At 35.9% G+C, this 24,360-nt stretch overlaps 3 protein-coding genes across 6 annotated transcripts in view; 1 reads left to right on the forward strand and 2 right to left on the reverse strand.

Annotated features, from left to right (window-relative positions):
* Positions 1-1,012: 1,012 nt before the first annotated feature.
* On the reverse strand, positions 1,013-10,375 carry LOC110383989 (terpene synthase). Of its 2 annotated transcripts, XM_021344987.3 has the most exons (9): positions 10,178-10,375; positions 9,431-9,585; positions 7,078-7,137; positions 5,434-5,578; positions 4,888-5,008; positions 4,205-4,344; positions 3,531-3,633; positions 2,922-3,049; positions 1,013-2,343 (listed from the first exon to the last, which is right to left on the reverse strand). In XM_021344987.3, the coding sequence occupies exons 1-9, from the start codon at positions 10,220-10,222 to the stop codon at positions 2,251-2,253; spliced, it is 990 nt and encodes a 329-aa protein (XP_021200662.2). In that variant the 5' UTR covers positions 10,223-10,375; the 3' UTR covers positions 1,013-2,250. The 2 variants fall into 2 exon arrangements, with proteins under 2 accessions (XP_021200662.2, XP_021200663.2); XM_021344988.3 differs by lacking the exon at positions 7,078-7,137 and having other exon boundaries at positions 10,178-10,372.
* Positions 10,376-10,744: 369 nt separating this feature from the next.
* On the forward strand, positions 10,745-14,373 carry LOC110384014 (uncharacterized). The gene is made up of 3 exons (XM_021345028.3): positions 10,745-11,173; positions 11,508-11,709; positions 12,888-14,373. The coding sequence occupies exons 1-3, from the start codon at positions 10,927-10,929 to the stop codon at positions 13,639-13,641; spliced, it is 1,203 nt and encodes a 400-aa protein (XP_021200703.3). The 5' UTR covers positions 10,745-10,926; the 3' UTR covers positions 13,642-14,373.
* Positions 14,374-18,767: 4,394 nt separating this feature from the next.
* Positions 18,768-24,360, reverse strand: part of LOC110383928 (calcium-activated potassium channel slowpoke) — a 62,301-nt gene continuing 56,708 nt past the window's right edge. For all 3 annotated transcript variants that reach the window (XM_021344901.3, XM_021344892.3, XM_021344904.3), the window contains 5 exons: positions 24,007-24,304; positions 23,729-23,865; positions 23,317-23,453; positions 22,885-23,110; positions 18,768-22,625 (listed from right to left, as the gene is read on the reverse strand). In XM_021344901.3, coding sequence (XP_021200576.1) covers positions 22,536-22,625; positions 22,885-23,110; positions 23,317-23,453; positions 23,729-23,865; positions 24,007-24,304 — 888 coding nt within the window. In that variant the 3' untranslated portion in view covers positions 18,768-22,535. The remainder of the gene's footprint in view (positions 22,626-22,884; positions 23,111-23,316; positions 23,454-23,728; positions 23,866-24,006; positions 24,305-24,360) is intronic.

Raw genomic sequence — 24,360 nt, forward strand, 5'->3', positions numbered from 1 at the left:
TGTCACAATATTTAAATGTGCATCAAAATAAAAGAATAGTCAAAGAATAAAAAAATAAAATGCAAAACTAGGTAACCAATACATCGAAAATATAAGTACATCATGAATTATTTAAATATTTTACACAAAACTGCTTTCAGAGTTCCAAGTATGAAATCTTATCGTCTACAGCTAAGGCATGCTTCACTACGATATTAGGCTACGTGCACACTATTATGCTGCGTTTTACATTCATAAGATAGATTACAAGGCAAATATCTGATTCGTTTAGTTTATTTTCCTTGACCGAGAAAGAAGTGTGTAATGGGTTTACAATCTTTTTTTGGTGTATTAAAAACTATCATCATGTTTTTTTTGTTGTAAAAATGAAAACAATACTTATATTTTATATCAATATTAAATATCTAGGAATCCACCAACGCCCTAAACCTTCTAGCCACGCTACTTTCCAACAGGCTACACCTTAAATATAATTTGTTTAGCTGTCCACCAAAATTGACGACCATCGCGACAGCTGACTAGCGAATATATTTTATTATTATGTATAAGAAATAACGACGAAGAGAAAATTCATGAAAGCCTCGTGTAATAACGAATGCTTGGCATTTGATTGCAACAAACTTTGTTACAGCTAAATTCGTATAAGATTTCGAAAGCACTTTCTATAAACTTCGTTGAACGTCAAACAGTGTAAGTAATTTGATCACCTACTGCAACATTGCTAATAATTCGAAAAATCTACAGAACAATTTATAATCTTAATCTAGATTTTGCAAATATTTTGGTCGATATAGAGGCGAACGAGTGGTCTCACCACTGTTTTATATTGACTCGGCAAACTTGTGAAATATTAATTTAGGCAACACTATGAAAAATAACACTTCATTGCATGCATTAATAGAAGTTTAATAAAAAATCGAATAAAATAAAAAATAACTATTGTTACGGATCTGAAATAATTTGTCCTCAAAAAATCATCGGTTCGGGAAAAATAAATAAATAAAAAAGCAAGTAAAATCCATAACAATAGTTTTATTTAAAATAGAAAAATAACCAAGCTTGTTTCATTTAAGCATTAGTGCGTAAGTACAAAGCGATTTAAGTAAGCATTACGCCATTATGTTACAAAGCAAAAAAACATTTCACAATCAAATGACTATAGATGGCAGTTAGATCGTATGGCCATAGAGCATATTAAAAAAACAGCCATTCAACTAAAGTTGGACAGTGGCCTTTTTTATACTCCCATTTTTTTGATAATAATACTTTTTTACACTTTTTGAAAATAATCCATCTTCCCTATATTATAATGATGACGTACCACTGCAAGGTTATTTTAGCTACAGCAACCATAGACATATAAAAAGTACTGAACACAACATTGATATTGATTTGAGACATTAAAAAGATCTTAAGATACAAATTATTGAGACACATGTCTTTTAATTGCAATTTCTACTTATACAACTTCCACCATCTAATTAACGGAATGTAAAATGCATAATCATGACTGAATATAAAATATAATAATAATTAATTATTATGTACACATAAAATATCGCCATAACATCGTTGTTTCATTTAACCAGTGATAATAAAAAAAGAACTTTTATTCTATCTATACAATAAAATAAAATGTACAAAATAATTTAAATCATTAGGGTTTTTACTTTCATTACGGCGTAATAATACTGAAATTAGCATAACAAAACTATTTGCCAAAAGGTCATTTATTTAACAAAATTAATCACAATAATTATTTAACATTCATATTTTGTTTATACAGTCAGCAGCACTTAAGTTGTTATTTTTTTTTCCTAAAAAGTTCAAGATCATTAAAGTCCTTGCTGACAGCAAAAATTACATAATATCGTATAATTTTGAAACCGTAATGAAAATCAAAAACGAATTGTCTTTCGTACTAAAATTGAACCTAATATTTCCATTTACTCGTCCACGTAACTAGGAAGGCTTTTCCCATATCCCATTAAGGCTGGCAACCTTGACAAGAATTATGCCCAGTTCCTATAGACAACAAACGATTTGTTACACTTACTGACGGTAGATTTTTAACATAAGCCACATACGACAAACGTCCGTTTGTCCGTTTGTAACTGAGCATTATTTTTTAAAAATGACCTTGATGTTTTTTTTTCTTTTTATATTGCAGCTTTCCCGATCCCCCTATAGTTTAACCGCTATAATGTTTGATGCCTCACTTCCCAGTTACGTTCAGACCACCTGAATAGTTTATACGTTGTTTTCGAGGGGTTTGTCTCGTCGCCAACTGAGGAGGTCGTCCAGGAGTGCCTCTAAGTGGGGGTTGCCTCCGAGTCGGGCTACCTGGAAGATGGAAAACAGAACTTTATATATTATGTAATAATTATAAGCTGTTTATTGCGGTGCCATCTGCGTTTCAGGGGAACTTGTGCCCATACCTGGATAAAATAGTAATACAGGGACGGAGTATAGCTTCAAAATAGTAAGTTTATTTTTTCAAATCATTTCAGGAGTTTCGGAGGCTCCGAAACTCCTGAACTGAACCAAAAAATCCTCTTTATAATATTGGTTTAGAAGTTTAGATTGTTTGTACGAGGTTATCTAAGTTTTTTACAACTCACTTAGTCCATTTGCTATACTTACAGGATAATCATTTTGTATTATGGAAACTCATATCTAGGAATTAATTATAACAGCAAAAGTTAAACATCGACAACGTGTCAGGCATCTTTTTTACTTTTTTTAATGTGGTTAAAATTATTTCATCTCAGCCATAGGACGTCCACTGCTGAACATAGGCCTCCCCCTTAGATCTTTACAGACAGACGACCTTATAAAGATCGCCGGAAGACGCTGGATGCAGGTCGCCTCCAACAGGTATCTGTGGAGATCTTAAATTATTTATGTTGATTAAATTTTACCTCTCTCCTAGCCTCTTCATCCAAGCTCTGTAACGTCTCGCGAGTATACGCGAAGCTGCCGATGCGCTCCAGTATGGTGATGCAGTAGCGCTTCACCTCCAAGTCACGCGTCCTTTGACGGAGGATATCTATACGAGTGGCTAAGGAAATTTCTTGGTTTGTTTGTTCGTTAAACATAATAGTTGGTTAAATGAATACATATGGCCGGCCGCCAGTATTTCAGCCTTAAAGGATGGACCTTAGTTTTATTGGTACATATTTGTCTTAAAGCCTCTTATTATGAATGTTAAAGAATTTAGAGAGAAGGTTCAGCAGATAATTTTTTAAACTGATTTCCAACTACAGGTTCCCTATTGGGTTGTGGCAGTCATGTCATTGATAGTGGACTATAACAAGCGAAAACCACATTGTTTATTAATTATGACTTCAGAATCAAACTATTAAGCATGAAAATATTGATATTGCCTCGGATTTCATGAAGCTCTCTGGTAAGACTGACTATCGAACTTTCTGGCTTCTGACTAACGATTGCCAAAGATGTCCAAACGACCGTTCATAGAATGCGTAAATCTAATAATGTTGATAAACATTTGTTTGTGAAAAGGATACGCAGCACTTGCTTGTCGCCCTCGGGGTTGCGGATGGCGTGGATGATGGGGAAGCTGAACTTGCCCTCCGTCAGGTCCTCGCAGTAACTCTTGTTCTCTGTGTACTGGGAATGTACATTATTTATTATTATTTGGAGGCCTGAGTGCAGTGAATAGTGAACTCTAAAACAAGGATAGTAAGGTCGATACCTAATTTACTTTTTATAAACCCTTGATATGAGTGGAAGGCTTTCTGAATTAATCACTCAGCAATAACACTGTTCATTATAAAATAATGTCGGGACACCTTTTTCACACACGGTTGGTTAGCCCCATGGTAAGTTTTTAATTAACTTGTGTTATGGGTGCTAACACAACTGATAAACTACATATAGCTACACATATACATATTTTTACATATTGTAACACCCAGACCACGGCCAACATTATGTTCTAGTTTAGTAAGTTCCAAGATCAATAATGTAAAAAATTATGTACCTAGCAAAGTGTATCTACGTACCTAAGTAAATAGCAAAAATAAAATTATTTATTGAAAGTAGGCTATTTAGTTCAGCACTTTTTCACACCTCTTTTTACAAAGGAAATCCCCAAAAAACCCCTGCCTTTCGCCACATCCTGGTATATTTTTGCGGGAGCCTTCTAAGTTACTACAAAGGATGTTTGAGCTATAGTTACCTCTTGCAGCCTGAGGTTGCAGTAATCATCTCTGATCTGGAAGTAGAGGCCGAGGATGGCGGACAGCTTGCTGAAGTCCGACTTGTTCTCGCTGAACAGCTGCATCAGACGGATGGCTAACATGAAGAGGCCACCCGTTTCTGGAAACATGGTTGTTTGTTTGATGATAGAATTTTAAGGAAACTTTAAATATCGGAAAATGAGTTACGATTACAGGGGAAGTATAAGAGTTGTTAGTTTACTATTTTCTTTTTATGTTGTTGTAAAAGTGTACACTGTACACTATAGTAACATAAAGTTTATGAAGCTGTTTAGTAAGTACGAGATTGATTTAAATAAATATTTCAGTGTTAGATTTTTATACAGTTCAATTTTTTAAGGAAGGCAGGCTTATGCTCGTTATCCGTAGTTCCCACGGAGAGCGGGTGAAGTCGCTCGCAATAGCTAGTATGAGATTCAATTATTTTTTTTTATTTCTCTCGTACTCAATTCGAAACAGTCCTAAAAAGGACGCCTAAAAATCAACGTTCCGTTTATTAATTTCATCCTCCTGTTTCAATTACATTTGTTATCCTGTTGTTGGAACAACATGTTAATTTACTAAAACTGTTGGAGCATTTACTAAAAATTTAACGGTAGTGCCGTATGTTACTAGCAACAAAATAATGTTTACAGCAGCTCACTTTTGATGGTCATCTCCTTGTACTCCTCCTCGGAGGGGCACTGGAAGTTGTCGCGCCAGTAGATCTCGATGCCTTGTCCTCTGTGCAACTCTAGCAATTGTTCCGTGTACACTCGCGTCGCCTGAAACGATACACTTTTGTAGAGTCACATTATGTGCCCAGCATTTCCCAAGATATGTTCGGTTAGGCTTTCCAAAATACTGACATAAAAAGTTCCATGCTAAAGGATCTTCGTAGCATATCCAAAGATGTATTTAGATCTGTCATTTTATTTCGGACTGTATTCGTGTGTTATGTTGTATTTTTAGTTAAAATAAAGCAAAGTTTATTTTTTTGTATAATTGTAAATAAATTAAGTAGAGCCAAAATGTTAAATTCTACGAAGGAAGGTTTAAGCGTTAAGCGGGCTCCCGCGCAGTTTTAGATCATAAAAGGTAATTTGGTTTATGTTTCTTGATAATCTTGGTAATCTTTTATCTAAATGTGTATTGTATTCTCTATACCGTGGTTTTAACAACACTAAATTACCACGGAAACGTAACATACCATGGGATGACCCAACTCCTGCGTCTTTTCCAGCGCAACGATCATGGTGTAGTTGGCAGCATTGATGGTGCTCGCCACGCCATAGATGGAGTGAGCCACTGGAATACCACGACGAAGGATCGAGTTGTCTTGAATGTCGTCAATCCTGGAAATCATCTTCACGTTCAAAAAAGGCCCATATCACATTGGTCTTAAAGTCTGTTTCGCGTTGACCCAATTGTTTTGGATTTGTCTGTTAGATAAACTGATAAATCCTAACAAGAAATTAAAGTTTATCAGCCTAATAAATTAGTATCATGTTATTTTATAGTACCTATCACTAAAATTATGCTTTGTAATTGATAAACGATAAATTATTTCACGTCTATCAATAGATCAGCGCTGAAAAACTACGTTTATCCTTTGTTGTAAATGGATGAATTTACTGAAATATTCAGGTCTTTTTCATCGTGGACCTACGAACGATTTTACGACCTATAAGCGTTGCAGGTAGAAAGAAATTCGAAGATTTCATATTTGTCCAAGTGATTGGTTTGAAAAGTCAAGTAAATAAATTACACTTCTTCCAATTTCATTGGAAGTCGACTTCAGCCGAATCAATAAAGAAGTAGGCGGACGGGTATTAGGTCAAGTATCCAAAATTCATCTCGTATCATGCTCCAATACGCAATACTGCGAACTATTACTACACAAGGACAGTACAGTTTCCTCAAAATATTACATCGCCCATGACGCGATCGCGAATACCTAATCAGCGTTCCCAGTAATATCACCATCTACACCATACATCAAAACGTTCAGTTGTTTTTCCCTAGTGAGTCACAGTTTATTTATAAGCCTGTTAAATGCTCTTGTTAACAGATGCGAGATAGGGAATGCCATTCAATCAGAGAATGAACCAGTCACCCATATCCATTAAACGTAATAAACGTTGTCTGTCTATGTAATTAATATTATGTATCTTGTATTGATATAGGTATCGGGCATAAGATCTTATCGGAACTCCATGGTAGGCTGAACGCCGTTTGAAGTTATTAGAGACTATTTTACAAAGGAACTATTCAGCAAGGTATCTTTAGGTATATTCTGTGCGTTACAAATTCATGGCTGAATAGAAAAGACCATGAAAATAGCTTATCTTCACGTGATGTCAATAATACAGGAATATTTATTGTTAGAACATACTCGCATTATGTAAATAATAAACGTAGGAAATGGAAACTCTTTAGATAAACATAACATAACGTACCTACATTGTTGCTACGCGTGGGTAATTTCTGATACCGGTAGTTGGGTTCTTAAAATAATACATATTTTATTTGTTGTATCTAGAAATTTCGACCCCACGGCGAAATTAAAATCGGGGTGTACCAATAGGTGTTTTATTCGACACAACACAAGTTTGATCGACAATTTAGATACCTCAAAGGAAATCTTTATATAACACGGATTGATATCCGCTATCAGTGGGAAATATATCCATCTTATTCAATAGGCAGAGATCTTTTAAGCTTAGCGGCAGAAAAAAATTACTTGGTCCAATAGACCATTCAAAGGCTGCGAAAAGAACCACACCATTGGCCAGCCAAACCCAGCAGGACAGAAGTGACCAATCACCGACAAGTATTTTTTAATTTGACTCACGCGTTAAAATAAGTAATTTCGATCGTGTCCTGCGGGGCTGGGGGCATCCTGTGTTTGCTGCTGTAAAATTATGAAAGCATCAATCAGCTACTGCTGAAGAATTAAACGTTACAACTACGCTCCGTAAGTAACATGGAGTGATGGTAGCATCCAGGTCGATTTCGGCCATAGTGGCTTTTTCATTTTAAGAAGATCAGCCAGCTGCACAGGACAGACATTTTATACATAGTACACAGGCATTTGCATAGATTCAAGTGCACTCCATACTCCTACACTTACATAGTCTGATGGGACCGCAATCCGAAAGAAACGACTGATAATATAATTAAGAGCTCTCCGATGTTCCTTTCAGTACTTATTAAAAAATATTAGGTAGAATAGGAAACCTAAGATATAATTTACAGAATAGAAGATCTTGTAAATATTACTATAACTTGAATGGAACGATCTTCGACAGTCATTAACTTTGTAAACTTTCTTCTTGTAAGATCGGCAAGAATTGCGTAAGCCTACGTTTTTGAATTTAGGAGAATCGGCATGAAGCGTTGTATCATACAAAAGACAAGGAACGTGCCCAAAATTATGACGACATTCATGTTATGGATCAATGGCTTGCTTGAAATAATATACTATCAGGCCCTTAATATTATCATTGTGTACAACTACTCTTGGAGGAAAAAGTGTCTGTGCCAAGACAACCTACGCATAATTTTACATACATAGATCTTGCCGAATTTATAACTTGAGGCGACATTTATTCCTCGTCGCTATTGCCGCGACGTAAAGCATATTTTCATTTGCACACAATTTCTGCAATCTGGGATTACCATTCATTCAAATTCTTTACTCACACTTCATTTTTGAACAGATCTTTTTGTGATTTTGGGAAACTGCAATGTATGTCTTCCTGGAATATCTGGGTACATTTACGAATATCACCGGAATGTTTCTCTCTGATGGTTATTTTTCGATGTAACTCTGATAAGCTAGGCAGCGTGTATCTACTATGCTTATTTACCTTATTTATTTGTTTCATATCTTAGATCTTGTGATAGATACGCTTGGCTGCACGTATTATGCAACTGTCCTCTTTGAAGGATATCGACCATAAGGTCAGCGTACTCATGCCCTTTGTTTCTTTAGCTTTTATTTGTTTATGTCCAGATAATGCATTTTTGAGGTATTTTTCTTTTGATAAATACTTTATAACAATTCCAGTATGTATCTATCGTGTTAATGTCGGAAGTACCGATAAGGGAAATATCGACTTCAACCATTATACCTAGGCTATAGGTACGAAACAAATGAAGTCATACTTCTTGACGTCTCAAGCGCTGGTCATTAGGTCGCCTACGCTTTTTCCGAACGCCTGTGGGTACATTTAATAGAACTGGTAGCATCTAATATCTAGTTCTACACTCTACGGTAGAGAGCGCAATTATATTTGCGTGGAAAAGTGTTATTGCGCGAAATCAATGCTCGTCGAAATAAGCGCGAAATCATTTTGATACTCAGGTACAAAAGATCATGGTGTAATTTTATTGCTATTCGTAAGCGGAACTATTTGTAGGCGATAAAAATCTTTTTAGTCATACCATGACTATGATGGTAATTGTAGTTTTAGGCCTAAATGGCCTTCAAACTGCCTGCTTGTTTAGCGAGAATAATAATGTTTAAGAAGAATTCCAAGCTCAATTCTTCAAAATAACTGGAACAAGTATAAGCCTAACAATAGTAATGAATGAATGAATAAGAACCTCATACACTGCATACAAATGATGGTATCAATATATCATTTGTAAAGTGACAGAATATTTTAATAATATTTAGTGAGTTTTCCTCATTGGATTCTAGAGACTCATATATTACTATCAAATTAAAATAATTTTAAATGCTTTAAAAATTGCAACTTTAAAACCACAATAGATATTGTAATAAAGTTTAAGGATGCAAGATCCATATCAGATTCTAGTTAGATTTTTGTCTATGTTAGGCACCTATTTATTCTATTTATTTTTGGGAACTAAATTACTCCTTTTTCAAATGTTTCTACATTTTAAATATTTTAGGATGGATTTTAGGAAACTCATAGGCAGCAAATACATAAGTAGACAGAACTGGGAATTCTTATGAGAATAATCAGAGAAAATCATACCTTGTATTGTTATCAGAGTGCTAGGAAAATAAAGGCCCAATCTACCATATTATAGAACAAGGTCTTAAAAAGTAGCCACTTTAATGCTGGGTTCAGACTATTACTACTACTACTATTTTGTTTAAGAAAATTGGTATATATAAAACCATTATTTTTTAAAACCATGTTTTATAATAATCAAGTATAACTACAACTTACAGTAAGCTAGAGTTGTGGAGCATCTGCACAATCTCTCCCACGGCCCGGAGCTTCTCATCAGAGATTTTGAGCCAGTAGTTGAAGGCAGACGCAAGCTTCTGCCTTATCTGCTTGCCTGGTACTTGCTGGATGTATGTGTATGGCATCAAGATTTTCTGCAAGGTAGCAATTTCCATGTAATAAATTATAATGAGTATGATTTTTCTATTATTAATTTAATGACATGTTTTGCTGATACCATTTCTCATTCACCCTTTACATCATACATAGATTTTGCAGATTTTTTTAAATGCTAATAAGTTTTTTTTCCAGTTAGATACCAAAAAGATTTATCAATATATGTTATTGATAAAATGTATGTGACTCAAGCATGAATTTCTATTTTAGTATAACTTAATTAGCACCATCTAATGCAATTTAACTTTGAGTTGCACGTTGTTGCCATTTCTTTGTTATGCATATCGCAAAAATAAAAAATATTACTCATTGTGATACTAAATAAAGAAAATAATATAGATACACTCATCACCTCGCAGTTTGGCGCATTGCGTCATTTTAATTATCTACTTAATTTCCTCCCCGGGACCAAACAACAACTCTATAATACTTTTAAGTCCTAGAAGCGAAATTACACAAAATAATAAAACCTTTACAAGAAAACAAAGATTTGATAAGCGATACATAAAGGCGGCAAACGTGTGGAAAATCAAAATTGTTAGCAATATAAAATTATGTATTAATATTTACCTCATCTTGAGTGTTATCACCAGTATTTGTACTAACTTTAGACATTTTTAGTCTTTGTTTAATTGATTCTTAGATAAATATTATTAGAATTTCACACTGCACACCGATCGATTTTACTGACAAAATTAGCTGACAACTGTCACTCCGCTCAACTGACAGGCGGCCAGCTGACAGAGCGAAAAGGAAACGAATAAATGCGTTCAGAGATCGCATCCATTTTAATAGAAGTGGGTTTCCCATTTTGCGTCATCTTTTTATTACTTATGGAAATTATTTCGTACAAAGCCCATTGAGGAGTGCTGATGACCTCCTAAAATTTACTGTTTATTGTGTGAGTGACTGCACGTATCGACGTATCACTTACTGTCTGATTTATGAAGAAGACAAAATAATGTAAAGTTAAATACACTTTGCAGGATTCTGTTAGATCTGCAAAGATGGCTAAACTATGAATTCAAAGAAAGATTTTATGATTACATCAATTACTCACTTTTAAATAGCTTTTATAATTTGAAGAGAAATTACTTTTTTTTTTACTTAAACAAAATTACAAACTTGTCAAACAAAGTGTCACTTATGATTGACATTTCCAATTTTTCTTCTGTTGTGTTGATTTGATTTATTTCCAAACAAATATTTTCAATAAATTATTCTGTAAATGAATTGAAAGCGGAAGAAATTGAAATTACTTAACATAGAAGTACAATTATGGGTTTGGAGCAGTTAACTGTTTTGAATCTGTTTTGATTATGTCTGCACGAAATTATTTATCGGCCCGGGAGAAAAATATAAGTAAACTAATCGATTGTTTGCCTAATATTAATCAGCAGAAGTTTGGTTTTCGTTCGGGGCAGGAGCTACCGCCCTTGTCGGCAAACACAAGTAATTTGGTGAATCGCAATTTGAACTATTCGTTTGAGGTCCAGCCTTACATGGTGAATAGTCTCGAGAGAGCTGGGACGCCTTTCTCTGATTTCTTCTCGGAAAGTGAAACAGGTAAGATGTAGAAATATTTGCCAAGTCAGCCTGGATAGTTGCTTTGAATAATTAGGTTTGTACTTATAGTTTTGATCAGTGGGACATCTTATACTATTGATTATGTTATGGTCCAAATAAATATTATGAAAACTGGTCTTAATAGGTAAGAAGCCTTGCCAATGTAGTAATCGGTGATCCAAGAATTTTTTAAAAGTAATTAAAAGTCTTTGAATCTTGAACTGTATAAATATCATTTCTTAACTATACCTGTAACAATCCTATCAGAAGTTTTAATCCTAAATATAATGTATGGTTTTAAACTGTTGTTTTTATCTCCTGACATATTTTTTAGGTACTCCAGACTTTCACAGTGAGGAAAGCGACAGTAGTTCAGGGTCTGCACTGCGCCGGAGCACAGCAGAGGCCACTAAGACATTAGCTGCAGAGTGGGAACGGATCGAGAGGACCCTATACAATGAGGATGGGGAGAAATGCACTCGGCCTGCAATACTTGATGAGTGCAAACAATGGAGGCAGCTACATCCACAACTTCGGTAAGGACATTGTCAATTAATTTAATTTATTCATTTGTAGATATGCAAGATAAATTCTGCACCAACCTACAATAAAATTTGGTTTGGCACAGTAGTATACATGGATAGATATGGTTTTTTTTTATGTTGCCTTTAGTAATAGCCAGAAATATTTTTTTAAGAATTCTATGCTTTTGCCACAGAAATTCATTTGTTTTAGGAATTGTAAAAGTTCATATTTGTATAATTTTCTTATATGCAAGCGGATTTTCCGCTCTTTTTTTATACGCGCGCCTTATTCCGAACGGTAAAAATCTGTCGCGTGGATTTAAATGTCATTTATACTACTTCATAAGGTTCTTCTTATAAAGGAATAAGGTGCGCAGATCCATGTGAGACGATTGATTTTCTGTTGTTCCCTAATTAGCTGCATTCAACAGTTAATCAACGTGTATGCAATAAGCAGATTAGCGATTTCAGACTTAGGTCAGATTTCTTCAATATGTTTGCCTTTACCTTTACTCGACACATACATTACATTGGTGCCCAAGACATACTTTTAGAAAGTGCATTTAACATAGACAAGTTTTATTGGTACTTTCAGTATGGTTTTTACCCAGCCTTATAATGAATGGTTATTTAAATAAAAAGGTTTAGTACTTTTCCCGCTGGTGGTCAGTTTTCACGGGAGTTCATTAGGTCAAGGCGCGTCGCCTCAACTTTCGAGCCACGCGTATTGACCCATACATAAGAAAGCGAATAGCTGTAATAATAAAAATGTGCTTTTCATTACCTTCTTTACATATTCAGATATTTAGGACATTATTTTTATGAAATAATGTGGCCAAGGCCAAATAATTCGGACTTAGCATACATTTTCAGCAATTTATTCCTTTTACCTACAATACTGATTTCGTCGTGATTTATAATAGTTGTTATTGTACCTTTGGCCTATTGACATCAAAATTATTCTTGCTTTCAGTGTTTTCTATTATTCTAAGTGAGTTTTTCTAATTAGAAAATGTACATGTAGTTGGAAAATATATTGTGAAACATTCTTTTTAAAAAGCACCTTGGGTATAATTACGTGTAGTCATTGTAAGGAATCGTTTGTCTCTTCACCGTGACATGACATTAAACTAATAACAGTCGTGATGGCCTTGAACATTTATATTTAAACAGCAATTATTGATTTTCAGAATCGTCGGCAAGGCGATACCATTGCCCGAAAAGCGCTTGTCGTACAGACAGATCGAACACGACGAGGTGATCGCCATGCACTACAGCGACTACGAGCAGTTCAGCGAGAGCGAGGAGCGGCTGTCGCAGAGCAGCACGGACGTCACGCCGCAGAACTCGCCGCGCGTCTCGCTCGCCGGGGACCTGCCCGACCACAGGCTCGCCAGGGACAAGGTATCCTTCTACCCCATGTATAACGACGACTCAGACCTACCCGACTCGTTCTGCTCTCTTCTACAAATCACTCCAATACACATTCACAGTCCCTACAGAAAGAGACAGAATCCGTCCATTCTGAGATCTGAGCTAGCATCCTCCCGGTGGATGAGGAACCCCAGACCAGACTCATCTATAAATTGTGATAGAAATAGTGCTAAGTCTTTTGTTTCTTTGGATACTAGAAATTACGGGAACATGGCTTTGAGTGCGTCGGAACGGAATACGTTGATGAGTAATAGAGTCGTTACTGCAAGGCATAGAGATTTGGCAAGATTAGAACCTATATGCACGCCAGAGATACCGCAGAGTGACGTCACACGACTGCCTAACGGTACTTCATCTCAATATAATATTAGAAAAGTTTCATTGCCGCCTTTGCTTTTAGAGGAGGAGAAGAGAAAAGTGACTGTTGGCTCTGCTAAGAAGTACAATGTTAAGACTAGAAAGTCCGTGCCTAGGAGCATTTACCAGTTAGACAGGGTTAGACATAATTGACTCTTTTTATTAAATGTTGTCTATGGAATTTTATATTAGTAAAATTCAAATTTTCTATTTCATAATAGGTCGTTAGAATCTCACTAATTTCACGCATGTTGACAGTGTGAAAATTATTATATTTGTGAGCAATACAAACTGCATACCAAAGATTGTGATACAGTTGTTGGTGTGATAAGAATTACTTCAGTATTTTTTTTTGTTTTAAATTGATGATAGCAATCACATTTAGAGATGATAGGGACATTTCTAAAACAGTGATAGGTATATGCTATTCTGATAGAAACAAAGCAGTTCTGAAGTGAACCTTATTGCTATCAGCATAAAATCAAAGATATTTCGATGTGATGGCGTGTTGGTAGACATCTGGTTTGAATACAACGTGCACATATAATTTATACGATACTTACGTCGGGACTAGACTAGTTTAGTTAGAGCTTGTAAAATGTATGAAATTTGATAAGACCACAATGACACCAAATATTGTACATAAACAAAGTTCACTATTTTTGTAAAAAAATCTCACCAATGGTAAGTATGGAGTTATACTTTAAGTTATTTTACTTTCTAGTCTTTTTACTAGTCTTTAGAGCGTATAAAATGTATTTGTGATTAATTCTTGTGTTGTAAAGCACTATTTTTGGAGTGTACATAAAAATGTTTTGTTTGTAGTTTCAGTTACTTGAGATTGAATGCTACGCCACATTATGAATATATATTTTCTTTACAAAGTATCTTGTGTTTTGATATACCAACCTTTTTTGTGATGTCTCATTCGTCCAGTTTACCCAAGACCATAAACAATAGTTCTGATTTTTAAGTTAGGTGATTACTGCTGTCCGTGTGATGATGGCATCAAACGGACTTAAATGGCTAAGTTAGGCAGAAAATTAAATAATAGCGGAAACATTCGGATCTGCTTGAAAATCCTGCTCGGTAGGCAATTGGCAAGCCCTTTTATCTAGCAGATCTGGCTATTCTCTTTCATGTTACAGATTCTTGGACAAAAAGATTACAGGGGTATATGAGTAAAACAAAATTTCAAATACAAATACAGAATTTATTTTGATATTTACATTATTTGCATTTTATTAACAATCAACATCAACAATATTAAATAATTTGTTTTCGTGGTGTGATACATTTCGAACAGTCTGATAATATTACATGACCCGTGGTGGACGCCATTTTGTTTAGGTAGGTGCACAAAATGTCGCCCGTTTGCGCGGGAGATGTAACATCATATGTCATATGGTGGTTTTGTAAATGGTTAACTAGAAGCGGTGAAACATGGGGTTATTATGCTGAGAATTTGAGCAACTGCGGAGAAAGCTGTGAGCTTGAGTTTTGGGTTGCCATCAGGAAAATATAAACCAATATTATAATTTTGAATTACTCGACATGTTCAAGACATAGATTTAGTTAAGTTAGAATTACATTTAATGGAATTTACGTAGTAAAGTTGTTTTAGAATTTTCTTAGTTTGGCAACCCGTTGTATCGACGCTTTCGCGCCAAAATGATCAAAACGTTTGATTTGTTGATATTTGGCACTGAGTATGGTGCATGTTATGGTAACCATGGACATTGTTCACTGTTGTATAGTTCATATATGTTGTCTGTCATGTTATGCATGTTCGTTTTACTAATCTAAGTATAGAAAATAAAAAGCAATATGCATAACTACTGATATCTGTTTTATACTTACCGATTCAAATATACATGAGAAATATCTATGTATCTACCATACAATACGTTGCATAGTGACTATATCATGCACGATGACACAGTGCCAATATAATAGGCCCAATTATCAGGAATCAACAACATTTGGTTCAAATTCAAACCGTATGCACAAACAATGGTTTAAATGTAAACCAATCTGATAAAAGGACAGGAAAACGTAGTGTGTGACCAGACTCGTTGCGATAGAGCATTCAGTTATGTTGCTATTTTAATATCTTCTTCATTTACACAATATAAATTTAAATTGTTACAATATTTTATCTCACAGCCATCATTAATATATTGATACTACGTTAATAAGAGAGGACTAGTGTGACAACACGTTAGATGGCGTCAGCTTACAAAAAGGGGCTAGCGAACATTCGTTATAGAGCGTAAGAGTTATATATACGTATATATAATACATGAAAAATTCACCTTGTCCGTTCTAAAAACGATAACAACCTCAAGCTATTAGCAATAGTCAACAATGTTGTTAATTCTAGAATTTAATGCACACAGAACATGGATTTACTAAGTACGCTTAGTAGGCATTTTTTTAGTTAGTGTTTTTTGTATAATTATCGATCTAGTAAGTGATTTCGTATATTGTAAGATATCGTTGAATCGTAGAGAGAAACTTCAGGGGCGGAAATACCTAGAATACCTTCGTCTCGCTTCCTATTCACAAAGCATTTGCACACTTCATGTTACTAAGGAATTACGGGCTTTATAGAACAAATCGTTATTTAATGGAAAATAAGTATTTGAACTGCAAAGTAATGGAGTTTATTATACATGGTTTATATTAACATTTGAAATGAAATAGAGGTGGTCAATAACTATGTAGGTAACTTTTTCTACTTACTTCCTTCCATCCACATTGCAGTGGGCAAATGCTTTGCAAAGCATTAATTTAATTACAATTAAGAAATTTAGTTTTCGTGCCATTTGTCGAGATCCCATACATGTTATTCTAATCCGAAGAGCTAAGACGATTAGATCACCACCACTAAATACTTGCGCACGTCAAATTGTCGTAGAAATCTGATTTTTAAATAGAAGATGCGTTATTACCTAATTTAAAGTTGCATAAAACAAAGTAACAGTGTCAATTTGTGTGATATATAGGTTAATACAGAGGTGAATTAAAATATTGTCGCCGACATCGAACGTTCCCATATTAATAAATTTTCATAAGTGGCCTTTGCTCAGTTAAATCTTGCTTAGTCAAACAGTGTAATATTTTAATTAACTCCTGTGTAAGAGTAAGTAATACTCGCGTTGGAGTAGCGCAGTTGGTGTCGTACCCTATAGTGGCCACAAGTATCACCTAGCGATAACATCGTCGTGACATGCACACAGTACACAGGTACTCACGGTACATACACATTGCACATAAACAATTGTGGTAACATTAGACGTCAAGCAAACACACGCAGAAGGACTCAGCTATATTCTCTCTCGTTAAGGCGATTATACAATTTTAAACACTATTTTTATTTTTTAAATTGCACACTGACCCACCTCTATAAACTTTTAATTGCGATAAATATATTGTAATGCTGTATAAAAATATTAAAGGAAAAATCGTCATTTAATATTAATACTTATTTAACATTCATATTTTAATCCCAAATCAATAGCGTGTTTTTTACATTTTTACAATGAGACGTCCGAACTCTATAGCTAACTAGCATACAGTGACATCGAAGCCTAATTCACAACAAACTACACACGATAGTATTGAATATAAACTTTTTAATGTAACCGTAGCCTTCTATTTTAATGCAAAGGAGACGTATATTGAAAAATTCTTATGTAACATACAAAATTACATTTGACTATTTACAACATTCTAGCTAAAAACTTTAAAAATTGAGTGTCGAATGCAGCTCGCGGCGGTACTCTAAATATTAGGTACCTAGTTTGGCTAGGGCTCCATGCATAGGTCTCTACTTACCGATATATCAAGCTCAAATTACGACTAACCCACTAGACTCGGTGTGAGCGCCGACCCGGCCGCGCCTCGGACACACGACGGCGACGACTCAGCCGAATAAGCCAATTATGATCATTTAATTTTATATTTTGGACAGACCGATTAGTTTAATTACATAAATAATATTCTATCGTGCACAACCATCTCATAACTTTACAATTTTCTTTACGCCCGGTGGTTTTGTGTAGGTTAGGTATATTATAATTGATTTTGGTAAGCCTCTTGCATGAAGGTCGGTTTCATTTGCGTAGCACAGACACGAGAGTGCTCATAAAGTACAATTTACACTTTGGAGTTATATAAATATACTTTGTATCTTTAAGTATTAATGTCGCAGGAATTTTCGTTTCAGGGCCTCGTTTTTTGTACTCTTTCGTTCGGGTACTTTTGCTCTATGGATAATGTAGTGTCTTTACAAAAATATGGCAGTATGTTGCATTCAATTCCTTTACGAACTAGGGTAGCTGTGCTATTTCCGACATTGGACCGAAATGAGCACAGTTTGAATACTCAGGACTTTACACACATTGGAATATTCGTAGAGCGCGTACTTTGGAACATTGACGAAGACACAATATCGAATATTCAGGACAAGAGCACACATTCGAGTATTCGTGAAAACTTTACACATTAACCTATGTATCTGTAATTAAGGCCGGTTTTGCCTATTCTATTCGAATGAAATGATATCTATATGATTGTGATAAAGATATCTATGTACAGGATGTTTGATAAAATTTCAAATACTTTCAAATATACTTACTATCAGTAAAATTGAGGTATTCATTAATTATTAGGTATTTATATAAATTAATTGAGTGCGGTTGCGTGCGTGCGACGCGTAGCGGACTTCGCGGGATACTCATGCTTTATATTCATCAAACATCTTGTATTTAAGTAATAATTATTGCGTTACGTTGTATTAGGTACTAGTCGACGTACTGTAATGATTCTAATTGGTGAGGCAATGTTAACTAATGCCTAATAAATTCTAAAAAAGGAGCTCTGACCGGCTGGCCCGCCGTGCGCCGGAGCGGGAGAGGCCGGCCGCCCAGAGCGTCTTATCTAATACAATCAACATAGTAAACTATGAGAGTCCACAATCGTCAAAGCACCCGGAGTTAACACTAAATACATCGCAGGCTTCAGAAGCCTATCTATTTTAACAACGATTCGAAAATAATATCACACATTTACAGCAAAATTACACTTCGCACTCGGTGTCCCTCGCAAACAAAAAACCATCTTCGAATTTGAACTAATCTCGCAATGGCATCGTTTCGTAGTTATTTATATAAATTGTTTCAGTTCATTGTTTCATGTGCAGCGCCATGTTCACGTCCACTTTGACAACCCCCCGCCAAATATCAGGAAAAAATCAAACAAACAAAAAAGAAAAATATAGCGTAATATAATTTTATTAAAATAAAAATAAAAACAAAACGTGGTAAATACTATAAGGTGAAGCTGTAAGTTACTATGTTCCTGTAACAGTTGACTGTACTTTTATGCAGATTTGAAGGTGAAATAACGCGTCACAAGTTATGGCATTCTCTCTCATTTCCATAGAAAGAACATTAATTCGTTTCTGCATAAAAATATTCAACTTGTAGTCTAAATCTTATAAATATAAAAGAATAATAAAAAAGAAGATAAACAGTGAGCAATGGAACTGTATGCAGACTACTACCATACGTGCACTTTTGAATATGGCAGAGTGTCTTAAAACTAAACATGAATTCAATGTGAATCCATAGAAAAAAAAAAAAACATCTAAAAACTTAAAAAATAATGACTAAAATAACTTCGTACAATCACAAAGTAACGATGATGAAGATGTGCTTAACAATCAGTCGATGAATAACATTAAATGCTTATAGTATGTCTATATTTCAACTTTATAAATAGCACTTAATTACGTGAAAAGTGACAGAAAAAAACTACTGAATAAGGAATGGATATTCTAAGAAAAGCGATAGCCTACACCTAAGTCCATTTACACGTGAAACCAACATGCAATCAAAAATTTTAAAGGTTTCCTTAGTTGAGCATTGCTTACAAATAAGTACAGAAACCTTAGGAAAGATATAGATATAAAGAAGAAGAATCTTTGAATAAAAAGAACTGCAGACATGCAGTATTGCGAAATAGAAAACAGTTTGTTGAAGAAACTGTTAGAAGTTATAACGATACGTGAACATTTGAAAATACAACAGTGGTTCTTTTTATATTGGTGTGGGAACCAGTATCATATGTTTTTGAAATCCATTCCGATCCAATCGTAGCTCTTAAGAATATTCTAGACTCACTGTATGGGATTTTTCCTGGACGTTTGAAGAACTACTGTTGTAGGAAGAAAGAGGTGTGTCAGGACTTTGCCGTTAATGTGTATGCATGTGTATATTTTCCCACCACCTTTATAAACAAATCCTATAACTAAATAACCACCACCGATATCATATTTCCATTTGAATTATATTAATATTGCAAGTCGTTGTACTAATGTGTCACTTTGATTGGAAGTTCGTGCAGTGTGTACCGCTGTATTCAGTACTTTCGTGATAGTTACAACCTTAATACCTGACGTCTCTCTATGTGGTCTGTTGTAAATCTACCGCAGTACCGGTAGGTTTGCAATAGACGGGGAGCTCCTGATGTTAAAGCAACTACTTCAGTAAAAGTCCTGATATCAGCGGTATACTACAAACGAATACAGCCGGTGTGGTGTGCACACGGAGGAGAAAAGACTAGCGGAGATGCCCTAACGCAGGTAGGTCACGCGCCTTCAGGTAGGTCAAATACGTCACGACTACGTCACGGCAGGCGTGGCTGGACACCGCCCATATACCGTCCTTCACATCTAACTGACATCTTGTCATAGTTGTATTTTTACCACAATTTCAATAGATTTTATTTGTTACTCGATTAAAACGATGAAATGCGCTATCATTAATTGTAGAAATTGCTCAGGATCCAAACTCAAACATACCATAGGATAACATTTCACGTGTAATTAATATTTTAACTTTAAAACATATTTTTTGCTAGAGACATCTGTCGTCGAATAGCTGCATTTCTAGAACCTCTAAGTTAATTTGTATTATTTTCGTATGAATCTTGAATCAATGTAATTATTGGTACCAATTTTTGCCTTAAAAAGCAGCTTCATTTTTCCTTGCATCCTACAAGTTTTTTAATAGATTATTTACAAACCAAAACATATGATATATTATCACGAAAATTTAAAATTATAAGAACACCATCTTTCGGTAAGTAGTCGACTTACGTATATTTCATCAAGACAGAGAGCCGTTACAAAATTAAGTGCTACCAGACATCGAAAATTCAATCACCCATAAAAAAGGTCTTATTTAAAAAATCTGCAATTATCTTAAAATTAATTATAACTCTAACTTTACATGTAATAAGATCTAAGACTACATTTTATAAAAACAGTATTTTTGCAATGGCTCCAAAAATTTATAACAAATATAAGATGTGACGAAAATTAGCGTAGATTTATTTATATTCATCATCAGTAATGTTTTACATAAGTAGGTATATCTCTCTTGCCGTACATAGTTTTTGAATGTACCTTTACTTAGAGCAATATCCGACTCACATAAAGTCACATAAAGTGGATACGCCGTTATGATACAGTTGTGAAAACTCTAATTTGATAAACACTGTCCCTATAATTTTAATTCCCATTTTTCTTGGTGAATTTCGTAATATGGCAACATCGAAAATAACAACAGTTATCGCAGCACGGTTCTAGAACAAATAGAACGAATTTTCGTGCTTGTGATGCCATAGTGGCTAGTAGATGAACTAACACAATGACATAAGTGATACTGAAATTACACCATGGGGGTATTTTAGACCCGTGGTGAATAAAAATGATTTTTCATCGAGTCTCCGTTTAATGATTCCTAGTAGAAAGAATTATACCTATTTCATTTCTGGGGGAGTAAATAAATTGTTGTGGGGCAAGTTCTGTGCACAAAATAATACTTATATAACAATTAATTTTCTAACTTTTTTATCTCTCTCTTTTTCTTCGTTCATTTCAAATGAATGCTTCTTCAAACTTTCTAATTCAATTACTATTTTTAAAGAATTATTAATTTTGAGTATTTACTTTACTTTTGAGTATGCCGCTAGTGGTCGATGTTAGTTTAGGGTTAGATTTTAATTATCCTATTCCACGCTAGATGGATTTACAAAAAATGGGTGGTTTCCCATAAAAGGCGTATAAGGGTGTAGCACGGGTGGAGCCAGTAACGTTCCTCGTCCCCCGCTCACCCGAATTTTGGCGCGCTGCTTTGTTAGGAGATTTTACGTTAGGGCACCTCCGCTAGTCTTTTCTCCTCCGTGGGTGTGCATAACATTTCAAAATTCCGACTTTCTACTTGCCTTAACTTACGTTCGATCCTTTAAAATTTATTAACTTGGTAACAACAGTTTTATACTGAACTCTGCCTAACTTTTATCCTAAACACCGAAAGCTTTTCTATATTCTTATGCGCTTTCTAAAATTCTGTATTTGTAACAGCTGGTAACAACAATCTATCCTCTGTTTTTGCTTCTAGACTGCTTTTCTCGTGCCAGATAAAATTCATTTAATATTCTGAACTGATCCAAATACTATTGACTGCGAGACCAGTCGCTATTAGTCTATATCGAATTTATATTTTTAAGATTTCGTTATTATATTGCTTTCAGTAGACAGACACAGCTAAACAAACGAATGCTATTCTATACAAGAGTGCGTTTGGAGTAGTGTAGATTGCTGTGCAGGAAGTGTTCAACTTAAACTAACATATACAGTTGCCAAATTAAAATAAAAGGGGGTAATGGAGGTAGCAGCACTCCCATTTACGACTTATGACCGGTTCCTATAACTCAGACGATTCCTTTTGCAAACAGATGGTAGATTTTTGACATAAGCTTCATAGAACAAACGTCAAAAAGATATCCTCCGCAAGCAGAATGAATCGATTCTGGTTTATAGAGATCGGGCATAAATAAGTCAGGATAAAATGTAGTAATATTTGGACGTTTACCCAGGAGTGTTGTCTAGGAGTGGGGAGCGGAGGGGGTTGTCGGGCCACTACTGCCTAGATGTAGGAGTAGGGCCCGTCCGTGAGGGCGCTGCACAGCAATAGTCAGGAGGCGTCGTCCTTGCCGCCCGCCGCCGCCGCGCGCCGCGACGACCGGTACTCCACGCCCGGGTCGAACTGCATCAGCACGAACACCTGCGCCACAACACGCTATCAACTATTGCTCTATTATTTCATCATCCAGCTCTCTCATTCAATTCTATTGAGGCCTAAGTACTAAAAACACGTTCAATTGTCCTAGCTGTATCTTTTTTGCAGTCGTTTCTGGTACTCAGAAACCAGAATTTTTGACAACCAGTCTTATCAATCGTGTTGCCCAGGTAACTAGCTTGAGAGGTCATCTTATAAATCACTCGATCTACCTTAAAAGACCTGTAAGAGCAAAAACACTGACCTGGTCGGTAGGCAACAGTGAGAAGTCATCAGGCGGGTTGGTGATGACGTATCGCTTGCTGCTCGCGTCACAAGAGGACGACGTGTCCCGGAACCGGTAGAGGCCGATGCACAGCATGCCGTATGTGCTGAGCGCGGCCACGAACAGGTCTCCGTACTTGCCCGCCTCGCCGAACTGTGCTAAAGGCCCGTCGTATAACGAGATCTGGCCCACTCTACACCGGTCCCTAGAAATAAGAAGTTAGAGAACTTTATTGCAGGAGTTACAATTGGTATTCATGAATACTAGCGATACTCCAAAAACACTCCAGATTTTGTGTACTGGTAATGTACAACTCACGTTACTAGTAAACTAAAAAAAATTGGGGTATCGGTTATTTTAAACTCAAACCCCTTTTGAGTACAGTAAGACATGGGTGATGTACATAGTTACCTATTAGCTAAACTCTCCGGCGTAGAGTAGCCGCCCCTCAGGCCGGCGCCTTCAGCCAGAATGAGCTCCAGCTCAGGCGTAGCACCGCCCGTGATCAGCGAGCGGATCAACGTTAAGGCATTTTGGTTGAAATAAGTCTGAAATATAAGTGGTTCCTTTCAGAATAGATAAAGATTAATTTTGCAGTGAAAAACTGCTTTGAGTAGCAGCTTCAAAAACTGCCACATGTTGAGCAATAACTTTGATAGGTACATAATAATGAAAAATAGACTTAATTTTGTCTTATATCATGGACTTGAAAAGTCTGTAATGACCAATCTGCCTTGAGTAAGTGGTGAATATAGCGCCCATTCCTCTATTTGAAAGATGCCTATGGGTTAGTAAAAAGATAAGTGTGCTTGTGTGAACATACGGTGGACATAAGCGAGTCGAGTACGCTGACGGCGAAGGCGGTACCGCACGCGAAGGGCTGCGTCAGGTACAGCTCCGTGTCCGGGTCGTCGTCGTCGTCTTGGTCCAGGAACTGCACGTTACTGTCATTCACTAACTCTGTGGACAATAAGGAACAAACCAGTTGTTAACTCATCTAGCCAATGTAGATGGTGACTAAAAATTGTAAATTAGTTAGTCGTCGAAAATACGACGAATTGAAGACATTAATAACTTCAAGGGATGTCAAAGATAGCTCACCAGTAATCATAGGCACATTGGCACCATACACGGAGCCCCGTCTCTGCAACAGCACGGGCGCGGGCGGCTGCCCCGGAGGCGGCGGCGCCGTACTGTTTCCATTCGTCCCCACTCCAGCGCTCAGCACTCCTATCGTGTCGTCGAACGTCATCGCCTTGATGTTCAACGAAGCCAAGATAGCTTCCTTGTCTGCCAGCGTGGGATCATCGTTGGATGGCACCTTCGCTGATAGGATGCAGCACATGTCACACAAGTTCACATTAACTGCACGCAAGTCGGCCCGGCTTAGCGGTGAACCCTGGGAGCGAAGAAAAATAAATATGAGTATATTATACGCTGTTATACTTCACAACC

The sequence above is a fragment of the Helicoverpa armigera genome, chromosome 12, assembly GCF_030705265.1.
Source record: "Helicoverpa armigera isolate CAAS_96S chromosome 12, ASM3070526v1, whole genome shotgun sequence".
Taxonomy (NCBI): Eukaryota; Metazoa; Arthropoda; class Insecta; order Lepidoptera; family Noctuidae; genus Helicoverpa; species Helicoverpa armigera.